The sequence below is a fragment of the Lonchura striata genome, chromosome 1, assembly GCF_050655825.1.
Source record: "Lonchura striata isolate lonStrDom1 chromosome 1, ASM5065582v1, whole genome shotgun sequence".
Lineage (NCBI taxonomy): Eukaryota > Metazoa > Chordata > Aves > Passeriformes > Estrildidae > Lonchura > Lonchura striata.
Genome location: NC_140703.1, coordinates 12752866 through 12779364, shown reverse-complemented (window position 1 = coordinate 12779364; position 26499 = coordinate 12752866). Strand labels below are relative to the sequence as shown.

At 37.1% G+C, this 26499-nt stretch overlaps 1 protein-coding gene across 5 annotated transcripts in view; it reads left to right on the top strand.

Annotated features, from left to right (window-relative positions):
- GBE1 (1,4-alpha-glucan branching enzyme 1) overlaps positions 1-18387 on the top strand; it is a 138544-nt gene extending 120157 nt beyond the window's left edge. For 3 of the 5 annotated variants that reach the window (XM_085557102.1, XM_085557149.1, XM_085557185.1), the window contains exons 14-17: positions 355-485; positions 6869-6986; positions 7907-7965; positions 16665-18387. In XM_085557102.1, coding sequence (XP_085413228.1) covers positions 355-485; positions 6869-6986; positions 7907-7965; positions 16665-16782 — 426 coding nt within the window. In that variant the 3' untranslated portion in view covers positions 16783-18387. Of the gene's footprint in view, positions 1-354; positions 486-6868; positions 6987-7906; positions 7966-8691; positions 8776-16664 lie in introns of all 5 variants that reach the window. The other 2 variants (XM_085557296.1, XM_031505937.3) reach the window with 2 other exon arrangements.
- The last annotated feature ends 8112 nt before the right edge of the window (positions 18388-26499 follow it).

The window sequence follows — 26499 nt, the reverse complement described above, 5'->3', positions numbered from 1 at the left end:
GAATATTTCATTTGACAAAAGGAGTCCATTTTTTACTAAAGGAAAGTGTGATGAAAAGACCATGTTACCAATCTTTGAGCAAGAATTTTTCAAGTGCTCTATGCTGAACAAGCTTCTACCCCTTTAATTTTATGTTTCCTTGTAAAAAGTAAGCAGTTTAGTAATCAAAAACTATATATGACATTTCATAGATAAACAATTTCAGTGTATATGTTAATGCCTTTAGTTCTGTTCCTTGAATATTTACCTGTATTACTTGAAATGTGCTACAGAAGCAGTGGTTTTTTTCTGAACTTTTTTAATTCATTAAAAGTTAAATATTTCTAAAGTGTTGATTTTTTCTTTTCCCCCTAGGCCTATGTGAGTGAAAAGCATGAATCCAATAAGGTCATAGCATTTGAGAGAGCAGGTCTTATTTTTATTTTCAATTTCCATCCATACCAAAGTTATGTGGACTACAGAGTGGGTATTGAAACTCCAGGAAAATATCCTTTTCTTTACTGTTCTGTTTGTGAGGAAAATTTCAGAAATTGAAAGCTGATTTTATGTCTTTTTTCTTAATATGAATTGAAACTGTAGTTAAAAGGTAAGAAATCAATTATTTATCAGCAATAAAATATTGTTTTCATTCTTTATGTACAGCAATAAAAAACATCTATAAATTTGTCATCTTCATAAGAGATAATTTTGTAGGAAGCAAAAGTAAAAAAAAATGAAATTTAAAGAGTTGTGAAGCTGTTTTTTGGAATTCTGTTGAGTAATGAAAGAACAAGTATTTCCCACTTCTTAAATACATGACAGAAAGCCACCACGGTGGGATGATGCTTCATAGAGTCACACAGGAAAGTGCATTAGTGCAAACCTTTATCAGAAGTTTGTATTTGTACATTTGTACTTTAAAACTGTGTGGGCTGAGAATGTGCTCTGAGATCAGATGAGCAGTAAATGATGACTCAGGTAATTGACTGGTTTTGTATTTGTGTCCAAATTCTGGGGGAGTTTTAGTTGCCCAAATTCAGTTTCTTTCAAGTCCTTTTGACAAACACAGCCTAGTGTGTGACTCTGTTTTGTCAGTTTAAAGCTCTGCAATTCCAGTTTTAGCCTACTTTTTATTTATCAGCCATTCAGGATGATTCCATGTTTCAGTTGCTGTAGTTCAATCATGGAATTTCCTGTCCTGAGCATCCCAGAGCTGCACACCTCTGTGGGAGGGGAAGCTCATCAGAGAAGAGTAAGGAGCTACTTAATATGCAGAGGAATTTTCTTATCCATTTCCTTTAAATACTTTGGTGTTGGCTAAGGTTTCTTCCTAACTCTTCTCCTGCAATTAGAACCATGATTTTTATGTACAGTTTTTTAATGGAAACTTCTTACCTAAGACTTCAATAAAGGATGTTCTATTATTAGGACATGTGGTAATGTGATATTAAATCTTTAGAACAATTTCTCCACTTGAAAAGGAATTATTTAGGATCCCTTTGAAACTTAGATTTGAAGAAGTACCTAAAAGCAAAAATTTGTTGTTAGTCTGTTTGTTTCTTTTAATAAATTGTGGATTTTTAATTTGATACCCTTTGCTGTTATAAACTGGAAGAGACAAATTGCAATAATATATTGATCAAATGGTTTTTAATTAGACATTTTTCTGAATTATATTGGGAATGAAATGGGATGATCCTTTCAATACTTAGGTTTAAGTTTGTTTTGTGCATTGAACTAGATGAATGAGTGCATCTAACACATCACTGAATTTGTCTTTATTAAATGGATGGCTTTGGTCTATCCATGTATTGTAGTGATATATATCTCTAAGCTGTTTTTATATACAGCTTCTCAGATATGTTACCAGGTATGTTGAAAGGTACAGAGTGTCCTGCCTGGCCTGCATTTTTGTAGGCAGTCCTCTGTTCTGAACTCTCTGAAAACATCATTCTTCTTTCAACTGTTCTGTGTTGGCGTAACAACCCCAATTCTACTTTTATAAAAGAAGTTGTAGTCAGTAACATTACAGTCCTGCTGGTCCCACCAGGTTTGGAAAGTTTCTGTGGGCATTCAGCTAGTCAGTGTCTGTATGAAAGGTCACAGTCAGTTTGTGGTCAGTTTTTCCTTCCTCCTTATACTTCACTCTTCTCTCTTGGCTTATTTTCTTAGATATTGGGTTGCTCTTTTCTAGGATTTGTTCTTGTGAGATCCTGTACTTTGGTGTGAGGTATTCAAGGAATGAGACCTTAATTTTACATGTGAGCATGGGAGTCTGTAAATGTTGAGCAGTATGAATTGCTGCTAGCTTATCTGTATTTTGACATTTCATGTTGTCATATACTGCTCAAGCAGGAAAAAGGTCATAGGAAAGAGTGCCTTCTTTGTTTTTACATATTGCTATTTCTGCATAGCATGTATCAAAGCATTGTAGTCCCAGAGTGGTTGAATATCACAGTGGCATGAATTTAGGGTTCATAAGGACATTCAGGTGCTCATCTTCTCTCTCTGGTGATGACAGGACCTGAGGGGATGGTATGAAGCTGTGTCTGGTTTAGATCAGATTATGATTAGATTAGATTACATTAGATTAGGAAAAAGTTTTTTACCCAGAGGGTAGTTGGACACTGGAACAGGCTCCCCAGGGCAGTGGTCACAGCACCAAATGTGACAGAGATCAGGAGCATTTGGACAGTGCTTTCAGGCACCTATGATTCTTGGGGCTCTCCTGTGCTGGCCCAGGAGTTGGACTTGGATCCTAATGGCTCTCTTCCAGCTCAGGATGTTCTATGATTTTAAGCCAGAGTCATCCATAAGGAAATAACCTGATTTGACCTGAAGAATCACAAATATTGCCATCAAAATGCTACAAAAGTATACTTTTTTAAAAATCCCCACATTCATTCAGGCTCTCTGACATTTACAATGTGCATCTAGAGCTTCTAATGAGCAAGTAAGGTCATTTAAATGAGTCACTGGCGTGTGATTGCTGAAGGCAAAGACGCCCCTTTGAAGTGCAGTTGTATAACTGTCCCTGCCTGGTAGAATTCTGGCAGGCTGAGACAAAGGACTTAATTTAGGATCAGTCAAATGCTAAATTCCATCAAGGTAGTTGATACTTAAGGTTAATAGGTGTGAATAAGAAATACAGCATACTAATGTGGGAATGCCTCTTTGATCTGCATGGGAGAAGAAGCAGGTTTGCAGTGCTGTGAGTCCATGTAAGTATCAAGAGTGGCATATCCTATTGCCCAATTTCTGAGTCATTATGTGAAGGAAAAGGAAAAACATTTCTGTGCTTATGCTGGAATTTTACTTCATAAATTATGCTGTTTCAGAAGCCTTTTCATGAGAAAGGCAGCTTGAACTAACAAATTATTTCTGCCTAATTTGCTTCAGTTTGGAGGTAGATGAACAATCAACATCTAGGTCAGCTGTCTCTAGTTTTCTGATTGTAGATAAAACTTTGACTGTTAATAGGGAAACCATTCATAAGTTTCCAATTTTATGTTTTTAGTACTGCCTAGGCCTCCTGTGGAATAGTGCTTGGATTCCAAGGTCAGTCTGAAGTGAAAATTCAGTATGGAAACCTTCTTTCCTCTATAGAAAAGGAACATGGCTGAAAGGATGGAGAAAGAACATGAAAGGGACTTAAAGATTTCAGAAATTACTCCTTTTCCCTCCTTGAGATTCCACACTTGATTTTTCCCGTGTTGGAAGTCTCGATAAAGTTAAGCTATATGTGTGCAAATCCCCCACCACCTTTTTTAACAAGGTTTGTTATCTTGGCTCAAAAGTGAATCTGCATTTTATATTTATAATCACCAACCAATATGGATTGACATATCTGTAAATTTGCATGTGGTTTAAACAAAAATCATATTTGGCAGAAGTAAAAAGGGACAGTACCCCCCTCCCTCTCAGTACTTGTGCATGTGTTGAATGCTTAAATGACTTCACCTGTCATTGAAATATCCTGAACTGAATTTTATCAGGGCAAGGTGTTTAGTTTCATAACAAAATTTAGCCAAATACTCTCCATATGCTTTTTGTCACTCACAGGTTGAATCCTTAGCCTTCAGAATTAGCAGTGTGTGGAGAGGAGCAAAAGTGGTGCCCTTCATCTTGAAATTATGCTAGTTTTTTCATTGAAATTCAAGAATAATGAAAAGCAAAATGACCTAACCACTTAAGACTCTATCACCCCCACAAGCACTACTTGGTTTCTTTCATCATCAGTAAGTGTTGGAACAAAATACAAATTATCCTATTTTATGATTTGCATTTACTTTGCAAATGTGTCACTAAACATGCAGAAAATTAAATTTAAAAACTGTGCTAAAATATGTATTTTGAAACATTATAAAAGCATAATGATTTAGTAATTAATGTGGTAGATAATGTGTCAGTTTTTTCCATCTTCAGCTCTATCTATACAAGGGTTCATTGCTTTTGCTGCTCTCCTCCCTTATAGTGGGTGGAAAATTTAGCTGGAGCACCAAACTACAGGAATCAGGCTTTTCCTTTTTCCAGTGAGAATACAGGCTAGTATTTCAAACACTGTCACAGAAACAAAACAGACCTCACTGCAAAAAAAAAAAAAAATATACTTCTACTAAATTGCACATCTGTTGTGTAATGTTTTTGTGAAAGTAATCTTTAGAAAACTAGATGCCTGTAAAATTCTGAAATGTGAAAACTGTCTTTTTTGTGAGGCTTTAAGTTGGAAGGTAAATGCACATGTTTACCAAATATGTTTCTTTTTCCTGACAAATACCTAATCAGTGAAGATTTTAAAATTCTTTTGTGACCCCATTTTTCAGGATCTGGTTAACAGTATTTCCACAAAATGTATTGTATATGTGTGAAGACATAGTGATATAAACTGCAGCAGTACTCTCTGGCAATACAGACATAATTTTATAAATTGTTTTTAAAACACCATAGCCATAACAATGGCATTTGCTGAATATAGTTTTGAGGGATTCATTAAACATGTCAGGGCTTTCAACAACATTGGTAACTTATTAAGTTTAATGTATAGTGCAGATCACTGAAGCAAGGTGTGAAATGTTGGAAGCATTCTCCTGCCATGTTAATAAAATAGATAGTGGAATAATAGCAGATATTGTTGCTGCTGAGACTGAAGAGAGTGACTGGACCTTGTAGTTTGTGGCTTTGCATGTTGTACACGACAACAAATGAATGGTAATTAGATCATGTGAAAGAAAGGAGAAGGAGAGTGTGTGGTGTGCACATGAAAACCTTTGAGGGCTAAAGCTGCAAAGTATAATTTTCCAAACTTTTTTTTTTTTTTTTTATGGAAAGACAGCAAACATGAAGATTTTGCTGGAGAATGTGGTGATCTTGGGCACCTGCCCTGTAGAACTCAATAACTAACTTGGCAGTTTAGGACCATTCTCTCATTTTGCTGCAAACACTTGTGGGGAAGGGATTAGTTCCCATTTGTGATTTGGGAGCTAATTGGCAGTTTTCCTGTTTTTGTATGTGCATTTACCTTTTCTTCATTGCAGTCTTCTAGGCTGAAGTGTCTCAGAGTAAATCTGTGGTTACTTTTGTGTGATGTCATGCTTCAGCCTTCCTTGTCACCAGACATTTCAGTCAGTAAGGCAGGTGGTTGTGGAATTTCCCACCTCATCTGGTGGAGCTGTGTAAAGAGACTTGAAAACAATTCCGTTTATACCACAATTCTTCAGGTTTTGAGCAGGCCTGTTTTCAAAAGGTTGACCAAAAATAGAAGCCTAAGAAGAGTTGAAGAACCACTGAGTTTTTTGAAAGAGTGTTGCTTCACTCATCCCTAATCCTATTAAATACAAGCTCTAGGAAAGTAAGATTCTTCCACTGCTTAGAATAGAGAAAGCAGGTTGTGGATTATAGAGCATTGTTATTTCCCTCTCTCTTTTGGATGATGGGGAGTGGAGATTGCTTTTTGTTCTAACTTCAGGAGTGAAAAAGATGTTTTAATTTATGTCCAATCAAGAAAATGCAAGGTATTGAAATAAAAAAAAAAAATATTTCTGGTTGTTCCAAATAAGAAGAAATTGGCTTTGAGTATGAGTTAGCTCTTTATTTCCCCATTTATTTTCTTATTTTTTCTGACTTTATTGTTTCAGCTTTATTTTGTCTTCCATTTTTTGCTAAATCTGTTTGAATCCTTTTAAGTATCTACTTAAAATACTTTAGGTATTCCAACTCATTGCTACGCTTTGTTAAATAATTCACCCCATTTTAACAACTTCAGTCGGAATATTTGTCTCTTAAAAAGCCTTCTCTTACAATATATTCTTTCTTTTGTTCCTTTGTGCTAGAATAATTCCAGCTCTTTTCCAGAAGACTCTCAGAGGAGTTGTGGGGTTTTCTTCTGTAAAATTACCTGCTTTTCTGATTGACACTTGATCAGATTCTGACAGACTGTAAAATATTGCTAAATACCAATTGATTTTGATGGTCACAATTATCTTACTTCTTAAATGCAATTCAAATTTCTTTTTTTTTTTTTTTTTTGTTTAGTGGTACATTTTTAGTCTAGTTCATCACCTGAAGTGCTGTGTGTATCTGCTGTAATGCTATAAACTTATCATTCGTGGCAGATTGCAGAAGAGACTGGGAGGTACTTGCTTTAAGAGGAGTCACTATGCTAAAATTAAATTTTCAGGATGAAACTTCGTATGAATTCTATATGTTCTGTATGTTTTTCATCTCTTTTCTTAGATTTTGTTATGGTTTTTGCTGATATGGTTTTATGTTGAATATATCAGCATGCTTCCATTTACTGCATTATTCAGTTACTAATTCTTCTAGATTTTTTCATTTGATTTCTTTTCTGTTTGAGGAGTAATTGGCATAGTTCCTTAACAGTTGCCTTCAGGTATAAAATCCTTCTGGATTCTGATGCTGGAGAATATGGAGGGCATCAAAGGCTGGACCACAATACAGAGTACTTCTCTGAGGAATATCCTCACAATTATCGACCTAATTCAATTATGGTAAGTAAATTGTTTGGGGGTTTGTTTCTTTGTTTAAATTTTACATTCATCTGTGTAAGTTTTGCAATTCTTTGGACAAATATGGAGTCTCTTCTAGTATTTGGGGGAAAGGGGGTATTTTAAATTTATTTTCTGAAATTAACCTTTGTCTAAATACAGTATAAATAATATTTTTATTTGATTGTAACCAATAATATTAACTAATTTTTCTTTTTCAACCTTACATTCATATTTCTATGCACTTTTCAGTATCTGGCACACAGCCAACATGCACAAAAATCTGCTAATATGCTTTTGAGCTGCTATCCTTAATATTATAATTTGTTTTATTTTCACTTTTAGAAACTACATCTTCATGCTTGCTTTGTTTAAAGCTCTTCAGAAACTGAGTCTTACTTTGTTGTCTTAAAATCATGTGCCTAACTATACAAACAAGAGTTAGAGTCAATCACGTGTTTGTCAACTGACTTTTTCCTCCTCAGTTTACAGAAAAACTTTGCAAAATGGAACAGAATTTTTCTGTTCACATCAAGAATTTCAAGGATTTCCAGTGCTAAAGTGGTATGAATAATGGATAAAGAATTTCCCACAAATCACCTGAAATGAGCTGGGAGACATATCCTTGCATGGAATTTCTGTTAGCTGAGGTGGTCACTAATAAAATTCTATCTATCTTAATTGCTCTTGAAATCAGAATCTTCACAATTAACAATTTTAAAATGTTATTTTCCCTATTCGTTATGTATGTATATGCGTATATGTGCACATATTTCCCATTCTTTCTATATGCATTCACATATGTGTATATGCTCATAAGCACAAGAAAATAAGATTCAGAAAGGCTGGGAATTAAGAGTTCACTAAAAAAATTCTGAAATCACTTATATTGCTGAGTAGATATTTATTCCTAAAACATTTAGGTGGGTGAAGGATGTGTTTCTCTATGCACAGGTATATTGGTACATGTGAACACCTGCAACTAAGTTACATTTGTAACCTTAAAAGCCTGCAAAAAATGGAGCATCTGAACTGATTTTTGTGGGCCACTCCCCTTCCATGGCTGAACAGAACATGAATTTCTAGTGTTACATCTTCACTTTTCTTATTATATGTAAACGCCTGAGAATTTTTCTCACTTCTAACCTCTGTCTCTCTTTCTTTCGTTGTATCCAGAGTATTGGCATTTCATTTGCATGATTTAAAATATTTTCTTTACATGAAAAAATTTTGTGCTTTCGTTGTGCTTGGTGTAAAGGATCTTAGGAATGGGTTTTGGGGTTTTTTTTAAGAATCTGCATGTGACAGTGCCTTCATAGTGTGGGTAAGTATTTGTGCTAATTTGAAATGAAAGGTCTAAGGTTTCATTCCTGAAGGTTATGTAGCAAATTATTGCTTCCAGACTTCTTGCTTCGTGAGCCCAATTCAAATACATTGCCTGATTGATTGGAGAGCATCTTAATTATCTATCACTAACTTAACTTTTGCAAGCCAATTAACTGTGATTCGGAATGTATATTTCACATTTAGTCCATTAGATGGTGAGTGCAAGCCTTCCATGCCAGAAACAAACGTGGCAGAATGTGAAGCTGCAGTTTTATTAGGAGTATGTGGAAGATAAGGCATGTGGCAAACACAGCAGCAAATGCACTTTTGCTCCATAAGCTGTGGCATGGCAATGGCACCTTTAGGTCAGAAAGAAACCCAGGTAAACTTTCTCTTGTGTCCTTCTGCCAATTCACAGAGCAGCTCCAGCCAACCCCCCAGAGGATGTAATTTGCACCAAATAAAGGTAAAGTACCAGTGAAAGGACACCGAGTAAAAGTGATCAAGGAAAAAATCTGGAAAACCTAAATTCAGCAAGTAGGTCTTCATGTAAGAGCAAACAGAAGTTACAATAAATGCTACTTTGCAGTAGAACAAAGATGTTTTCTTTCAAATAGCAGTTTATATCCAGGTTATTAGGTAATTTGTCCTGCTTAGGAGTTTCTTTAGGCTTAATTGCAGTTTCTAAAATCCAACTCAAAAGTCTTCCCATCAAATTTCTTTTCAAATAAAATGCCACCTCAATAAACTCATTAAAGTTCTTTTCCTGTTGTTTAATAATTATTCCTGCTAATAATAATTCATAATACATGAGACTCGAGTTTCTTGTTTCAAAAATTTAATTTCTCCTCCACTACAAACTTCAAAGAAGTAATTTTTTAATGAGAGGTGCACCTCCCTTTCAATGGCTTGAAACAGTCAGTACACTCAGGAAAAATACAGAGAAATTTTAGTTGTGTGGGTAAACATTGTCAGCAAAACATGCCCAGAGGGTTGTGACAAAATAAAATCACATGCAATAATTCTGCTTCTCAAGTCAGGTTTAAATAGCACACAAATGTATTACAAAAATAGAAGATTAAATGTGATGCGATTAATTCTAAAAAATCACCTAATAAAATAAATATTCAAGGTGGCATATCAAAATGAGAAGAAGGGAGATGTGAAATTCCTGGAGCAAAGAATCCTGGAAGAAGATGAAGCTTTGTAAGCACTGCTGAGCATTTCACTGTACAATTTTCAGGCTTGTTTAGTAAAGCTCTTAGAGGGCCAGAATTCAAAATCATCAGACACACCTTGAAAACTCCATAAAAAATGCACAGAAATGCCTTTTGTAATATGACTTATCTAAATAATTGTACTAATTTTTCCATTTCACTGCTTTTTCTCTAATGTATTGTTAACAAATATATGAAATGTACATAACATTCCACGTAATCAAACTTTCTAATAACAAGTTGTGAAACATTTTGTCACTGTAAGAATATTCTTTTTACCACAGCTTCATTTCTGTTTGCAACTCCACTCTGGTATTCTCTATAGTCTTTTGGGAGGTATGTTTTATAAAAGCTCTGTGCTTTTTTGGATGCTTTTATAAACCTTTAGTCTTGCTTATGTCTCATCATCTCTTTGCAAGATGTAAGCTAAGTGCTGCACATGAATTTCAATCCCTGCCAGATTTTAGTGCCCCTTTTTGGATTAATTTATTTGTGGGTACCTAACTTGGCTTTTGTGGTTGGATGTGAAACTTGGATTTGGGGCAGGGGGAAAAAAAAGTATAATTTTTTAATAGTGCATCACTCAAAATATCTTGTTGGTCTTTTCTAAAGTATCCAACTCAATTGAATTTTGCGATAGGAAAGAACTAGCTATCAGTAAGTGTTCTAGTAAATTGTACAATGCCAAAAGTTTGGATTTATATGAAAATGGAGGGGTTATACTTTCCTACTTCACGCACCAGCAGAAACTGAGTAATGAGCAGGCTAAGTGGAATATTGCAGAGGATGTTGTGTCACTGGAAAAGTAGTGTATGATTTATTGTGAAACATAATTGCTTAACATACTTCGACTTTTATAGATTTACTTTTTCTGTAGTTCATTCCAATTAGTTAAAAAATAAGTAGATGTCAGAGTATTCCTTTTCCCCTGTCCCCTGCGCTGTGTTTTTTCTGTTTCTCTATTTTTGGCATTCAGTGATAAAATCTTTTCACATTAAATTAAAATGAAATTATATAGTTTATTTTAAGAATATCCTTATTACAGGCTTGAGTTTTTACCCTTGACCTTAATGTATATTATTCAGTGTCAAAGTGCAACTCCCTGCTTCCTTAAGTCTGTGGACAAATTAAAATATTCCCATAGATGGAAGTGATCTAAAAGCTTTTAGTGACCTTAGCTTTGAAAATACTAATTTAAATAACTTTCAAGATAAGGATTTATGTATTGAATTTTAAGGGACTGATGTAATCTTTAACTGTTTTCTCCCATGACATGCACAGATACACAGATTAAATGAAAGAATGATTGTAGTTAGAAACTTAAATGTTCAAACTAGGTGAATCAGTCAGAATTTAAGTCCACAAAGGTTTTTTTATCTCTTGATGATTAAGACTTCTAAATTCATTTGTTCATCTTCATTGATTGTTTGATTTCTTAAAACCCCCAGCAAATGTAATGTAAAGTTACTCTCTTAGTAATTTGTTTCATCCTATCTTTGTCTTCAGTGTACTTTTTTTTTAGAGGGTTTTGCTGGTTTTTTTTAAATACTTTTTCTCAACCTAAAAGAGTGCAGAAGATAATAGAGAAATTTTGAGACACACTCTGTGCAGTATATGGACTTCTTTTTCATAAATGAAGCAAGATAGTCTAAGAAATTATTTTCTGCATATTCATGCTGTATAGCTATAAATTGAAAAACAAATTGGAAGGCAGAACTTCATACTATTTTAAGCACACCTACTTTGTCATGTGCAAAATCTACCAAACTAAAAACCAAAATGTGTGAGGTTTTGTATAATAAATTATAGTATGAAAGGAAGAGCTATCATCTATTTTATTCTTTGATGGTTAATTATATTCTCAGAATAGGATCCATGTGTGACAATGAGTGGTGATACAGGGATGGGAGATTGTCTAAAGCCCTCATTTTAATTAAAAGTTTGGGATAATGTTGGCACAGGCTCTTGTGACATTGCCTTCTGCATCTACCAGCTGCAATATGTGCTACTGAGTATTTTTCTGCAGTGCCTGATCTAGCTCTGAGTTCTAGTAATTCTCCCATCTGTTACAAAATGACCTTGAAATTATTTTTAGGCCTTGGTGTTTTCCAATCCTGAAAGTCAGAGGAAGAGTAGTTCATTGCAGTTCCAGCCAATTTTGGTTGTGCTTGCACCTGGTACTGAATTAGTCTGACATATCTGAAAGTAAAAGTTGTCATTTGTAGAACCTCTTGCTTGTGGGTTTTTAGGTACTTTTGGAGATTGCTGTATATTTTAATCCTCTCCTGAAATATATAAAGTGATTTCTGCCTATAGCTGCTGCTGTTCACAGGTGCTTCTCACATGTGGTATTCCTGTATTCTTATTACTCTTTAAAAGTTTTCTGGATATTGATAATAATAAAAAAAAAAAAAAATGTATAAGGAGTAAGAATTTGGCTGAAAACATCCTGGCCAGTAGTAGTACCAGTTGGTTTTGTCCTGTTTGTGAGATAGCCAGCATGAATAGACTATGATCTTGATAGATAGTTGGTGGGAAAGAGGTTGATTATAAAAAAAATGTCTTTTTTTGTCTTTTTACTAGAGATATGTGTTTTAGTGGCAGAAGCCTTGATCTGTGTGGGACTTGCCTAGTTTCAGACAGTGCAGCTGCCTCACACTGACATGCAGTATAAAAAGGTCAAAAGTGCCAACAAAATCCCATTTTGTATTTGAATTATGAACAAGATTCCCCACCATCCTCTCTGTTAGCACATCTGCCAGTTACTCCATTCCTGCCAAACTGAGAATAAAAAGACTTTCAGAGATATTTTATGAGTAAACATTTGAAAGTTAACTTTGTCGAAAACTGTCTTTGCATCCGAGTCATCCTGTCTCAAACAGATTGGATGTTTTCCAAACCCCATTTACATTCCCCTGTCAGAAAAGGCCTCATGAGCTTTCCTGTGAGTGTTTTTAGGTGTCTTCTTGATTTCTTAGAATAGTGGAGTTGGTGTGAACCTTAGGAGGCTCGAGGTTGTAAGTTAACAACTGGTATAGAGAGCAGAGGGACAATCCACTGAGCTCCTGAGTAACCTCAGAGCTCACCCTGCTTGGAGTTTGGGTCTCCTGAGGTCCTTCCCAACATGGGTGAGCCTGGAGGGGAGGAAGTGGTGGAAAGGGTGTTCAGGAGTAGCAGAAAGCTTGGAACAGAAGAGAGACTCTGAGGGTGACTTGGTTGATGATAGTCAAGATGTGCATTAGCTATGAATAAATTCTCTTTAGTGTTCTGTTCTTTGGTTTTCACTTCTGTCCATGTTCATCAAGTGAGCCTTGGGAAATGGTGAAGGAAACATGGATGAGATAAAACTTGTGATCAGAAAAAGCATGTTAAAAGAACAGAGATCAGTAGAACTGAAGCTGGTAATTGAAAATGTATAATTCAGCAACAGGATATGAAAGAATAAACTTCTAAGACGCTCTTCCTAGGGTATGGAAAAAGTAAAAAATTACATATCTTTGATAGTGTTTTTCACTGATGAATACCTAGGTTTCCTGTAATGGTTTTAATCAGAAGCCTCGGTTTACTATTTATAGATAGATACATATTTCAGGCTGTATCCTATATGTATGTATAATGAAGAAGGACAAGAAGGTAATTCTGCAAATCTGCTGATAAGACAATAAAAAGGCAAGTTCCTTGACAAAGGGAAGACTCAAAACTTTGATGGATAATATGGACAATACAGGAGTATCAGGAGTATTCAGTGGTTTTTTTTGTTTGTTTTGGTTTGGTTTTTTTTGGTTTTTTTTTTTTTTTTTTTTTTTTTTGTTTTGGTTTTTTTTTGTTTTTTTTTTGCTTAGACTCCAAGGGCAAAGTCTGCTTTCAGACCCTTTTTGTGTGATGGTGCACTCTGAAAATAAAGTAGGAGAGCAATAGGTTAAAGAGGCTGTACATAAGTGGGGTACACCCAGAGGCTTGGATGATTTCAGTGATCTGACTGGTGATTATTGTCTGAGAAAAATCATAGTGGTCAGGGGAAATTTCTGACAGCTGAACCAAGGTTGAAAAGGAAGGCTGAGGAGTCTGTAGGGCAATTCCAGAAGATAAGAACCACCTCCTCACCTCCTGTTGGAAATCCGTGTCCAAGCAAGTGGGTTCCATCAGATGGGTCAGTCAGAAAGCCAGCCTGGATTTAGCAAAGTCAGAGCAGGCATGGTCAGCCTGATTGCTTTCTTGATGAAATGACTCAAGCTGTGTGCCAAGGTTGCTCCAGTCAGTTCTGCAAGACTTTCAGCCTTGTCTCCTGCAGCATTCCTGCCTAGGAGCTGAGGAACTACAGGGCTGGATAAGGTTGTTTAGTGGGTTAAAAACTGGCTTGGCCACTGCCATTTCAACAATCAGAGGCTCTGTGTGCAGCTCTTGATTGGTGTCAAGGAGAGTCTTAGGAATTGTGAGGGAGCTGATCCTGTTTGGAGTTTGGAGAAGTGAGCAACATGATGAGACAGAGCACAGCTGTAGATGTCACTGGAGTGAATCACTGATCAATTGAATGTTCAAGGTCCAATCCAGATACATCTAGAGCTAAGGATGATCCATACATTTATATCTTTGAAAGTGTCTGGATTTAAACATACAATAAAATGCTGGCATTTCAGCTTATCCTGGAGCAATGGATTCCTGACTTCTTTAATAAGTCTTCCTTAATGACACATTGAAGCATATGCTTGGAGCACAGTTGACTTGGTGCAATGGCTTGAAACAGTCAGTATACTCAGGAAAAATATAGAAAAAAATAAGTTAAATATAAGTTTGAAATATAAAATTTAAGTTAAGGGGGATATGTTACTATAAGAGTGGTAATTCAGGTGAGATGTGCTAAAAGAAAAGGAATAATACTGGAGTGAAAAGGCTGATGAAATTTTTTGGTCCAGACTGTCAGGAGGAGGAGTGGAAGTGAGAAATCTGGGCTGAAAATCCTGCTGGGATCCTGGGCAGATAATCTTCTAGTTTTCACCTTATCTCAGGAAAGACAAGTGATCTTTCAACCTCACTGGTCACATTTTTTTTCCTCAGTCCATCACAGTGTTCTGAGTTCTGTCTAGTTAAACAAATAATAAAGCTAGAGCACAGAATGCAGTATTTCTGGAAATATTGTTGGGCTGGGGGAAAGGAATAATACCTATATATTTGAAGGAGTAGTATCTAATAGTTGTGTAGTATTTTTCCTTTTAAAAAATTGTACATGAGTGGAATGAATAATTTGTAATCTTATTTGTAATTATTAATATGTTTAATCAATAGGTGATACTTTTTTCATTGTTCATGCCTTAATTGTTGCTTTTTGTAGCAAATAGCCTCAGAGGTGGTTACAAGATGAATGAAATAAGATTAGGCTTCTTGGTAAATCATAGAAAAGTCACATATGGCCACTTATATGCCATATGCGACTTTTCTATGATTTATCAAGAAGCCCACCAAGATAAAAAAAACTCTAAAAAGTGTGTTTAATTTCCCCAGGTAAGGAAAAAACAAGTGACTAAAGTAATAAGCTGGCATATACAGCTCTTCATGGTCAATGGAAAACATATCTGTCATTTGTTTAAATACAATCATCTGCACATATTCTGAAATTCTGCTTAAACCAGTTTTAAAATTCTGGTCATCAGTGAAGTGGTTGTAGTTGGATGATCCCCAGTGCTCTCAGATTCTCAGCTAATGTAAATTGACTTTAAAGGGATTGGGCTAATTTACTCCTCCTAGGATCTGACACATTATTGACCAAAATATAATTGAGAATTGCTGTGTCCTACATTAACATAAATTTTTTTCTTCCCCATAACTGAAGTAGCATTTTACAAATTCTTTCTCAGAAAACTTATTTCTGTTTGTTCCTTCTCCCTTCTCACTTCATCATCCAAACCCAGAGCACTGAATTTCTCAGCACACAACTTCAAAATCTCTCCTTTATCTATGTGTTTTGAGGTAGTTGACTTCATTAAGTATTTCCTCTCCTGCACCAGTTTATAGAAGCTATTTATCACTGAAACCTTAGGGGAAATCATTATGTACACTGCCTTTCAAGAAGCATTGGACACTGCTCTGTCTGATTCAATGAAGTTCAGCTGTTCTTTTCCTTTTTTCTCCTTTTCCTAAAGCTCTTTGCTTTATTGCTTTTTTCTGTTTTGAAAACAATGAAAGCCTTTTGTGCCATCAGGCTCTCGTTAGCAGATAGCACAGATGAAATTGCAGAATATTAGACATTCCACAGGGATGAAGGATAGTCTAAAAGAGGACATTGTCAGAATGAAGCCAATAATCTTCAATCTTGTGTTACCTTTTATAATTGCATTTTTATTGACTTGTTCAGAAAATACATTCATAGACCTGACAATTGATGGAGTACCGTGTATCAAGGTAATTGGTAGATACCACATATCAGTCTTGTTTTCTGATTGTGACTCTGCTCAGCTTGGAAGGAATGTCATGTAGAATACATTGCCACGAGTTCTTTTGTGATATATGAGGAGTCTTTTGATTATATGTGTTTGGGTATTTTTGTGGTATTCAGGGAAAAAAAGGGAAGAAAAATGCCATCATTGAAGTGGTTAATTTTGATTCTGTCCACTTTTGAGAGTGAGTTTTATTGTTCAGCCACTGATGCTCCAGAGGTGCCAAGAGTGTGAAGAATATGCTTCTGTATCATATTGCTAGTATTTACCTGTATGAAATGACATCACAGGCCTTGGGACAACTTTAATTCACAGTAAAAGAGAGTTGCAAAACTTTGTCATTTATCACTGACCAGTCTGTTTACCCAGATGTTCTCACGTTTTTGAAACTGGTCATTGTAAGTCATAGGAGGCCCTCTCCTGGTAGCCACCTAAAATATATCATGATAAGCTGTTAAAAGAAAGATAGAAAAGAGGTTGTAATCAGGCTGCCTTTAAAATTTTTGTGTTGTGTAATTCCAATGCTAGGGACTAAGCAGTCAGAAATTAGTCTTAAAGTATGGTATTTATACCCACAACAGTGCCAAAATGAGAGATTTTTAACAGTTAAAATGCGGGGTGTTTTCCACATGCTGTTATTTAGAAGTTGTGTCCTGTAAGGTTCCTGGATTTTTCAGCTGTTCCTGTTCTTGTCGTGTTTTTCCTAGGTGTACATTCCAAGCAGAGTTGCTCTTGTGCTTCACACCACGGACATCCCAAAGTGAAGTTCTCTGTAACCACCACCAAAGAAGGAAGTCACAAAGAAGTGCTGATACACTGTACTAGTACTAAGTATAACAAAACTTGCTCTAAGGAGGCTTTCTGAGGCTGAGTGTAGTAATATTAGGTGTTTAAAATGTAAGGTTAATATTCCATGTAATTGCAGAGCTCTTGACTTGCTAGGCCCTCTTTTGAGGAAGCTTTACAAAGAGGCAGAAAGGAAAACGTTGGGTTTGTAGTTCTAGTAGTGCAAAATTACACTTAAGGTGTTGCAAAGCAGCAGGTGTACTCAATTAAATTGTTGTTTACAGAATTTTATCAGGAGTGATAAGAGTGATCCTGATCCGAAGTTTGTAATTTCTTATATTGAATTCAAATATTCATTATGTATTAATGCTTCTTACTAAAAGTAAGTAGTTTGCTTAAATAAAACAGAAGTTTTTGGCTAAAAGGCAGCCTTAACGGTTTGTGGGACCTAATTTGAGGCTCCTCTTCTTCAATGAAGTCTAACATGGAATTAGAAATAGTCATCCAAATGGATGAGAAGGTCCTCTGAGAGTCTTGCACTTTGCCATGTTTTATTTAATTACAAATGCACAGAAATGCTGGGCAGCAAAACAAGCAGGCTGATTGAGTGGGGGCCTGCTGATGCTGTTGTGTGTGCTGGTTATCTGCTCCCACCCAATCACTTAGTCTGAACATCTCACTTGCTACAGATGGACAAAAATGACACAGCTGTTTTATTTAGATCACTAAAATGTTCAGTGAGAAGCATGTTTTGATCTTAATGCAATAATACCACACTGGAAGAGGTGCTTAAAGTTCTTGCACAGTTCTTCCCACTGCATTTATTTCACTAACATCAGGACCTTGCAATACTGATTTCACCACTTCCAGAAGCTGCCTTTCAGCTTGGAACATGATGATGTTCTTGCACTTTTATAACTTTTGAAACATTGCTTCTTGTGAAGAAGCAGTCTCAAAATTCAGTGATCAAACTAAGGTGTTTTTTTTTTTTAATTAAAATTAAGATAGTTAATTATTGGAGTGCTGCTAAGATAATTCAAGTGAGTTCCTTCACAAGCTACAACTTTTTTTGTAAAGAGTAAGATTTTGTATATTTGAAAATGTATTGCAGAGTGTTCTGGAAAATTAATACCAAATTAACGAGACATGCTTTATTTTGTTCCATTTATTTAAAAACATATTTGAATTGGTTCTGAAATGAATGTCTTTTGTACCAATCTGAATTTTCTAACTTTTAAAGTAGCCAAAGAGGAAGATGTCCGTGACCATTTCCAAGTCATAATTTTACCCAATTTCCTTTGTGACCCATTGTGTAAACTACTGAATAGTTGGTGCCAACGCTGCCAAGCTATTCACAGTTCTTGGAATGCTTACTTGTGGCTTACTTCTTAAGCAAAATAAGGGATGGAATAATGCAGCATGATGGAAAACAGTCTTTTGCAGAATTCACACTGACAGGGGTTTGTGAACATCCCCAGTCTGATATGTTCTGTGTGGCAGAGAATGTTATATTGCAGTTGAGTACCATAGGATCATGCTTCATTTTCCTCTACAGCAGTTTGATCATTGTTTGGTTGTGGGCTAATAAAAAGCATTCCTGTTACGCTATGACTTTAAATAAAATATACTGAACTGTTTTAGCAACTGGAACTGATTATCTTTTTTTTTTCCCAGATTGTTTTCATTTTTATGAAATTACTTCTAATACATGTTATATTTACACTGTATTGATCTAATATGTTTTATAGGGTGGTTTTTGGTTTTTTGGGGTTTTTTTTTTTGTTTTGTTTTTTTGGGGTTTTTTTTTGTGGGTTTTTGTTTTTTTTGTTTTTTTTTTTACTGGCACCAGTTTCAGGTTTCAAAATGTAATGGCAAGCGTCTGTGTCAAACCTTTTTTCAAGACAAGGAATAAATGTATGATGTGAAGTATAAACTGTAAAATCGCATGCAAAATAAACTCTGAGGAGGAGAAAACAAATGCATATATGGTTTCATTCCTTGCATTGTAAAATGATTTTACAGCAGTCTTAACAGTGAAAGACAGGTTAGATTTTGCTCCATCCTAAAATCAGGGACTTGTCTTGGTCAAAAGCATTCATAATGAGATTGATAGAATATTTGACCTATGCATATTTTCTTTAACATAATGATAGATTAATAAAAGTGAGCAACAAAATTTGCAAAGTGAGCATGTAAACACAGAAAGCATAATAATTAGGGCTTTTGGAGCCCACCTCTGCGTTTTAATGGTTAGCGTTGCTACTTCCTGTCTTGCAAGACTGGGAAATTTTCCCTTTCAACACCCATGGAAAGCCATTTTCTTCCTCCTGCTCTTTGAATATTGATGGATTATGAAGAGAAAAATTCAGCTTTCATCTTCGTTCTAGTAACACTCTGCAACCAAGGTGAGTTCTGTACTGAGGATGCCACCATGGCTGTTTGAAGCCTGGCATGTTCTGAGAAGCAGATGAGCTCCAGAGCTTTTTTGCTTGGCCACACCTGACCACTCCAGCTCTGTCAGGGAAGCAAACAAAGTGGTCTGTGGTGATATATCCCAGGGCACAAAGCTCTCCACAGATATTCAGACAAAGTGAAGGATAAACTCTTTAAAAATGACCTCTTAGTGTACAGGACTGATAGGGATTTATATTTCAAGGTTTGGAAATGCAGACTTCCCCGTCACCTGGGAATTCTTGCTATCCCTGGCCCCAGAAGTTGTTCCTCCATGGTTTCTCTAACACATCATGAAAACTCAAGTTCACCTTCACCTGCCAATTAATCTAAAGAGTGAGGCTGACCTTCCCTCTGTCTTGCACTGTGTGTGTGATGGGTTCTTTACACTTAATCATTCAAGTTACTCTCCAGACCAGGTGGCTATTGTGATAACAGGCAGGCATCCACTACACTGGTGTGTTCTATGAGCAATGAGTTTTAATTTCCCCGCTGTTTTCTCCTCCTCCCACAACTCAACCTTTACTGTCCTGAAGTTTTTTTGAAGATGAAGATTGGAATCATTATTTAAAATTGGTGAGTACTTCTGGAAAACAAATCTAATTGGAAAAAAAGTCTTTGAGCTTTCTGGATTTTTTTTTTTTCCTATGAAGTTTTTCTTGCTCATTTTATTCAATTTAGTAAAGGCTTTTCTAACCATGTGCTCTGAAGAACAGGAATGTGGTGCTGGTAATTGCCAAAGGGAGAGCAGTTGTGTGAGCAGTAAGATACCAGATAAGCAATTGTGTGGTACTTGCAGATGCTGCAAGGTGATATTTTTGTGTATTAATTCTGTTTTCAAATTATATTTTAAGTATCTTGAAGCAGTTTTAGATTCCTCATTTTTTTTTCGTGACTCCAGGTTCTTAACAGCCTATTAATGGTTAAAGGAAGAACTTCCTGTCTATTTGAGTCTCATTTCTCAGATCTTAAAAGCAGCTCAATAGTTAAGTAGTAAAGAGTGAAGATTAAGTGAATGGACAGCAGAAATTGTTTCCTTTACCTTAAATACATGTGTACATTCTATTTAGGATATGTTGAGGTGTATGATTTGCCTGTCTTCTGCTTTGTAATTTAATTTTCTAGGAATTTAAGTATTTTATCACTGACTGATACTTCCAAATGGGGCATATGGACATTGTTGAACTACCTCTACAGAGATGAAGCAGTGCTTTACATATTTTTATGTATTTTACTTTAGCTGGGATCCCAGTTCCATAAGAATCAGCCTATAAGTGGTATCTTCTTAACAATAAATTGGAAGGGTTTTGCCAAGGAGGACTCTGCACATGTGTGTGTTTCCACACCTCATAGTTTATGGTGCAAGTGTTTTGAAAGGGTTGAGAGTAAAATTTGCTGTGATGGAGAGCTGTTGCTTATGCCAGTCTTTAATTCTGTTTGGTTTTCCAGATTATCTAGAGTTGGTTTCAAATTTTAGAGGAGAGAAGCAGTGTCTTTCTGAAAGTTTCACAAGCATTTAAGAAAAAAAAAGGATATCCAAAAGTTTTGGTTATGTTTGCCTTCATATAGAGAGAAAATTTGGGGGTTTTTTTCTTCATGGAATGTTTCCTTTAAGTATGCTTTTTCAGTTTCTGATTTATAAGTGAGAATAAGCTGCAGTAGTAGTGATGGACTGACATATAACTGCTCTTGTTAAAAATAATTATATAAATTGTTGGATAAAAATAACTCCAGTTGAATGCATTAAAAATCTGCTTATGGAAAGGTAGAAACAAAAGCTTATGATGACTCATTAGATGAGACAAATTATATTTTTCATGCCTGTGAGTACAATATGTACCCTGTAAATATAAATAAGTCTTGGCTATTCATGGAAAATTAAAGCCTAAATGACATTAGGACAAAACATAAGAATTTGTAGGTATTGAAGAAATCAGTCTGAGCTTAGCTGATGGTTTTGCATATTTACAAAGCTATTTTGAACACTGAAAAAAAATATCTAAGTCTTTAATTGAAATAGGTCTGAAAACTGTCTTAGAAAGTTAAGATAAAGACAATAATTTCTCAATATTAGGAGAGTATTAAAATTGATGCAGCACTAATCATCCATGCCATTTGACTCCACGTCAGATTAACTTCAAATTTTCCATATTGTTAAAAGCCAGGAGCAAACTTTCTCGACTTGCTTGTGTCTTCTGACTGTGCCTCACAGATGACAATTTAAACGTATGGAACGAGGACAGTCTGTAATTGAACATTGAGTGCATTAAATTCACATCATTCTGTCTTTGCTGGTGGTATGACAGAACAGGTAAGAGTGCATTTAGGGAGAGGTGTGTCTGCAAACACTGAAGAATCCAAGCTGCCAGTGCTGCAGTGGGTGTCGTGGTTTAATCCCAGGCAGCAGCCAAGCCTGAGGCAGCCACTTGCCCACTGCCCACCAGAGGGATCAGGGACAGAATCAGAAGGGTAAAAGCTGGAAAACTCATGGGTTGAGATATAGGCAGCTTAATAGGCAAACACAAGCAGAGCAAACCAGGGCATTCATTCCCTGCTTCCCATGCTTGGGCAGGTGTTCAGCCATCTCCTGGAGATCAGGACCCCATCACACATAGCAGTGGCCTGGGATGACACATGGCATCACTCCAAACATTCCCCCTTCTTCCTTCTACCTTACAGAGTGAGCAGGATGTCCTGTGGTCTGGAATGTCCCTTTGGGCTGTTTGTGTCCCCTGTCCTGCCTGTGTATCTTCCCAGCCTCCCAGGCATCCCCAGCTCCCTCACCAGTGTGGCTGGATGAGAAACAGAAAAAGCCTTGGCCCTTTGTAAGGCCTGCTCAGCAATAATAAAAAACATCTCTATATTATCAGCACAAATCCAAAACACAGCCCATACCAGCCACTGTGAAGAAATCTAACTCTACCCCACCAAACCCAGCACAGCAGGACCTGGGGGCAAGCACCCAGCTGTCCTGGGATATTGGGTCTGGTGGGATATGTTCATGCTAAAACAGTATTGATAAATCAGCATTTTGGCTGTTCCTCAATGGTGCTTGTGCCGTGTCAAGGCCTGTTTCCTACCCTGTCCTCACTCACATCTTCCTAAGGAGTGCCTGGACATCTTCCTGCTCGTGGAAAGTTGGGAATGAATTCCTGTTTCTGCTCTGCTTGCACATGCACCTTTTGCTCTCCCTGCTGAAGTATTCTCACCTTCCTTCTAGTCCCTCTCCATCCTGGAGGAGAGGGGGCTAAGCAAGCACCTTGTGAGGGTGTTTGGCTGTTTGCTGGGATCAACCCACCACCTCCAGCAAGAACTTTGTGAGCTGGCCACCTCAGAAGGAAATTGGCTGACCAGGAGGAAAGCAGGTAAGGTAATTTGAAATAAAAGGGAAGAGATAAATTCCAACTTTTCTTAGCTGCCTTTACAAAACACTGAGTGTGTATCTTCTGTCTACTTGGGTTGTATGTAGAGTGAGACAACTGGAGTAGGTTAATTATCCTGCTGTTCAGGTATCACCTGCAAGAGGGAACAGACAGTCTATATATTCACTCCATTTCATGCTAGAAGTTCTTGGACCTGTTCTTTTGCAGTAGTAGCGTGTGATTGTCCCTGTAGAAAAGTGTAAAAATATTTTTCTACTTCAAAATGGAAGTTCTAATGTAAAAGCTTTCATAAAAATTTATTCATTATTAAAGGGGAGGATGGGATAGAAGCAGCTAGCAGAAGACTACCTTCTGGTTCAGTGAAGATATGGAAAATTAACTGAAACATTAAATGAAAACCAGACCTTTAAAATGCATTGAATTTTAACCATTACTTTTGTATAAAGCTTCTTTCGGGTGTTGACTGCTGCTTCTGGGTTTTTGTTGTTTTCTTTGTTCGTAACAGTGGGTTTAGACCAAAGGCAACACTCTGAGTCTTTCTGTGCTCTGTAACCTTGTCACTGCTACTTATGTATGTTTGAGGCAATCCCAGTTTTCAGTCGGGGTTAGCCTTGCTTTGGGAGTTTCCAGGGTGGGGATAAAAACAGAGACTGAAGATGTTTCCTGGTTTTGTTAAATACCACTTAAATTCCTGCTTTTTCAATGCCACTAATAAATTTAAATATTTAATTGTGGCATGCCTTTGTCAGAAAACAGCGAGCCCTATGCAGCACCAAAAAAAGCATGTCTTTAGACTGGCATGAGAAAGCAAATTATGCAAGCACATCATGTCCAAAACAGAAATTAATTTTTCTATGCAGGTTTGTTTATCTGAAGAAGACCTAGTGTTGACGACTTCATGAAATGGAGCAGATGAGCTGTATAGCATAGAGAACAGGTTTTTTGTGCAAACCCCCCCCTATTTTCCAAGGCAAAAAAATATTCTGGTATTTGAAATACAGGAGTTTGTTTTGTTGGGGTTTTTTTAATAAAAAATATTGGATTATGACAAGTGAGCATTTTCATACTAAGAGATTTGTCAAAAACCATTCCAGAACAGTTCTATAAAAATACCATTCAAAATCAATGCTTCTATTATGTGCAAAGCATGGACACTCACAGCTTTAACTCTGTTAGTGTTTGCAGCTGCTTAAAGAGGGTTTTCATTAAATTCATTGTATAATTGAATTACTGTGCCATTTTTATGGGGAACAAAATTAAAAATCATATTAAGTAATAGGGCTATTGAGTTGGCTTTTCTTCTAAAATTCCAGTCACTTGTGTCGCTTCTGTCTGGTGCCTTCTGGGGAGCTTGGCAGGCAGTGGTTTGGCCAAGCTGCTGCCCTCAGCATCTTTTTTCCCAGGTGGGCCATGCTGTCCTGGTTGGTGTCCTTGCACAAATGCTGGTGATTCCAAGTGATGCACTGGATTTGGGAACTGATTTTGTGGAAATACAACTCTAGAATGGCATAAGCTGCTGTGATCTGAAGCTCTAGCTGGAAAATTGACTCTTTACAATGGATAGACATCTCAGTCTCCCTGCAACCTGTCAGTGAGGGTGAGTGCTGCATTCAGTACTTGTGTTTGCTCTAGTTGTGCTATTACACAGAACTAATTCTTCCTTCTGTTTTTCAATAACCTTCTGGATCTACCCGCCCTCGGTCCTCAAGCTTATCAGACAAGTGCAATGCAATTCCTCATACTCATGGATCAACACAGCAGACAGTTCTTTGTGACAATTAACTCCATTTTTAAAATACCCAAGGAATTCTGTAGTGTGACTAAGTATTTAGAAACAAGCTGAATATGATTTGCCCAAATGGGTAGAGCTGGTACAAAACATGAAAGGAGCAAATGTCCTGGAGTTATGCATCTGCTGCTGCTATAGAAGCTCTCACCAGGAAACATTTGCCTTGCACTGCCTGCTTGTTACAGTGGTTGATTGTAATGGTCCCATTTGAGCTTGAGTGGTGATACACACCTTGTTATGTAAAACACTGTGCAAGCTTGTTTAAACATGAGAGATAATTGCTGATTTCTCGCTGGCTGTAGCTCACAGGTACGTATAGTCACAGGTGCATTCCTGTGACTGATGATCTATCCTGACCTCTGCTATTAACAGCCTTGATGGGTTTCAGTCTTGATCTTCTGAGCAGTCCTTGTGTCGCTCTCACTTCCTATTTTTCTGTCTCCCACCTCCCAGGGAGGTGGAGATCTTGGTGTGGAGGTATTTGCGAGGGTTTGGGCCATCAAAAGATTTATTAAAGACAAACCTCTCAGGAGCTTGAGACACAGGGAACTGCAGCACAAACAAATGTGTTGTCCCATGTTTTACTTCATCCTTAAAGGTCCAGTTTCTACCTCTTAACTTCCCCAGATTTTACAGATTCTTGTCACTCTAGTCTGGGGGCCCTTTCTCAGGCTGTTCCTGGCCTGAGAAGATCAGTAGTAGTGTTGCCTTCACAGCAAGGACTGGAACAGCACAGATGTAAGCTGCAATCAGAAGTGTGCAAATAAGCCACCTTCAGCTTCTTACATTTACTCCTCCATGTCATCTGCTGAGCACTGCTGTATGTTGTAGTTTGGGAATTCCCCCCATGAGGAAAAATGGTAAGTCTGAGCACGTCTCTGCATGTATGTCAAAGTTACTTTTGTGTCCCACACATCTCCACTCTGCAAAGCTGACAAGTGGCAGATGACTTGCCCAGAATTTGAGAGAATCACTCCAAAACTCTCCAGGTACAGCCTATTGTAGTGGGGGAAACAAAGCAAAGTATGAAGCTATGAAGGGTTTGTGATGACACATCACCTGCTGAGGTTGCTCTCATGCCCAGTGTATGAGTGAGAGTGAGTTGATGTGAATCCTCCTACAACTGCTGGATTGGTACAATCAAATTCACCCTCTTCCCATATGTTTTAGGGGATCCAGTATGTCCATGCCAGTATGCAGGTACTGCCTGTGCTCAGGGATTACAGGTGCAATGTCATGAATTCAGGTGACAGAATGACCAAGGTGAACAAGAATATGAAACCTTGAGTGCACTGCATATAGACACAGAGTTTAGTGTTTCTAACTCCCAGTTCTTACTGGAATTGATCAGCTGCTCACCTCATCTTTCACAGTGACTGCTGCTGGCAAAAGACACAAGAGCCAGCAGCAGGTACCTGTCTGATAATCCTCTTTCTGGGGAAGGCAGGTTTGTTTGGGGATGGAGGGCATGTGATGGGGAATCAATGTGGAGCACAAATACCCAGATATCTCTGCTAGGTGTCTGTAGTGAAGCTGTTTCTCCTGCTTTGAAATCTTCTGTTAATGTATCTCTCTGTCACAGGAACATGAGTAATTTGGCCTTATTTTTGAAGTACACATTCTGTAGTATTTTGTACCCACTTCTTTTCTGCGTCTCTAGGTCGCATCATTAGCAACAGCAACCTACTGTTGCACAATATTTCTGCAAATTATGCTGCTTAATTAACCAAGTGATGTGTAATAATGCTATGTGACATTTTTATAGAAGTGTTACCTAAAAGGCCTGAACCTCTTAAAGTGATAATAGGAAAGTGGTAGTTGAGTTCAGAAAGATAAATATGCTGCAAATTGCTTGGTAGCCCTGCAAGTCTGTGTCTATAGCAGTGGTTCAGATCAGAGCAGTAATGTGCAGTTTTGAAGTGAGTCCCTGCATGGTCTGCACTTACCACATGCTAACTCATTTTCCAGAGCTATTTTGGGACAGAAACATGTAGATTCTTTAGAGGTGGAAATAAACAACAACCTCTTCTCCAAAAGGACTCTGGATGTCCCTTGGTGTGCTTTGCTTAGACCTGCAATATTTCTGTGCATGGCCTCTGTCCACTGTGAGGACTTCCCATGTGCATCTAATAA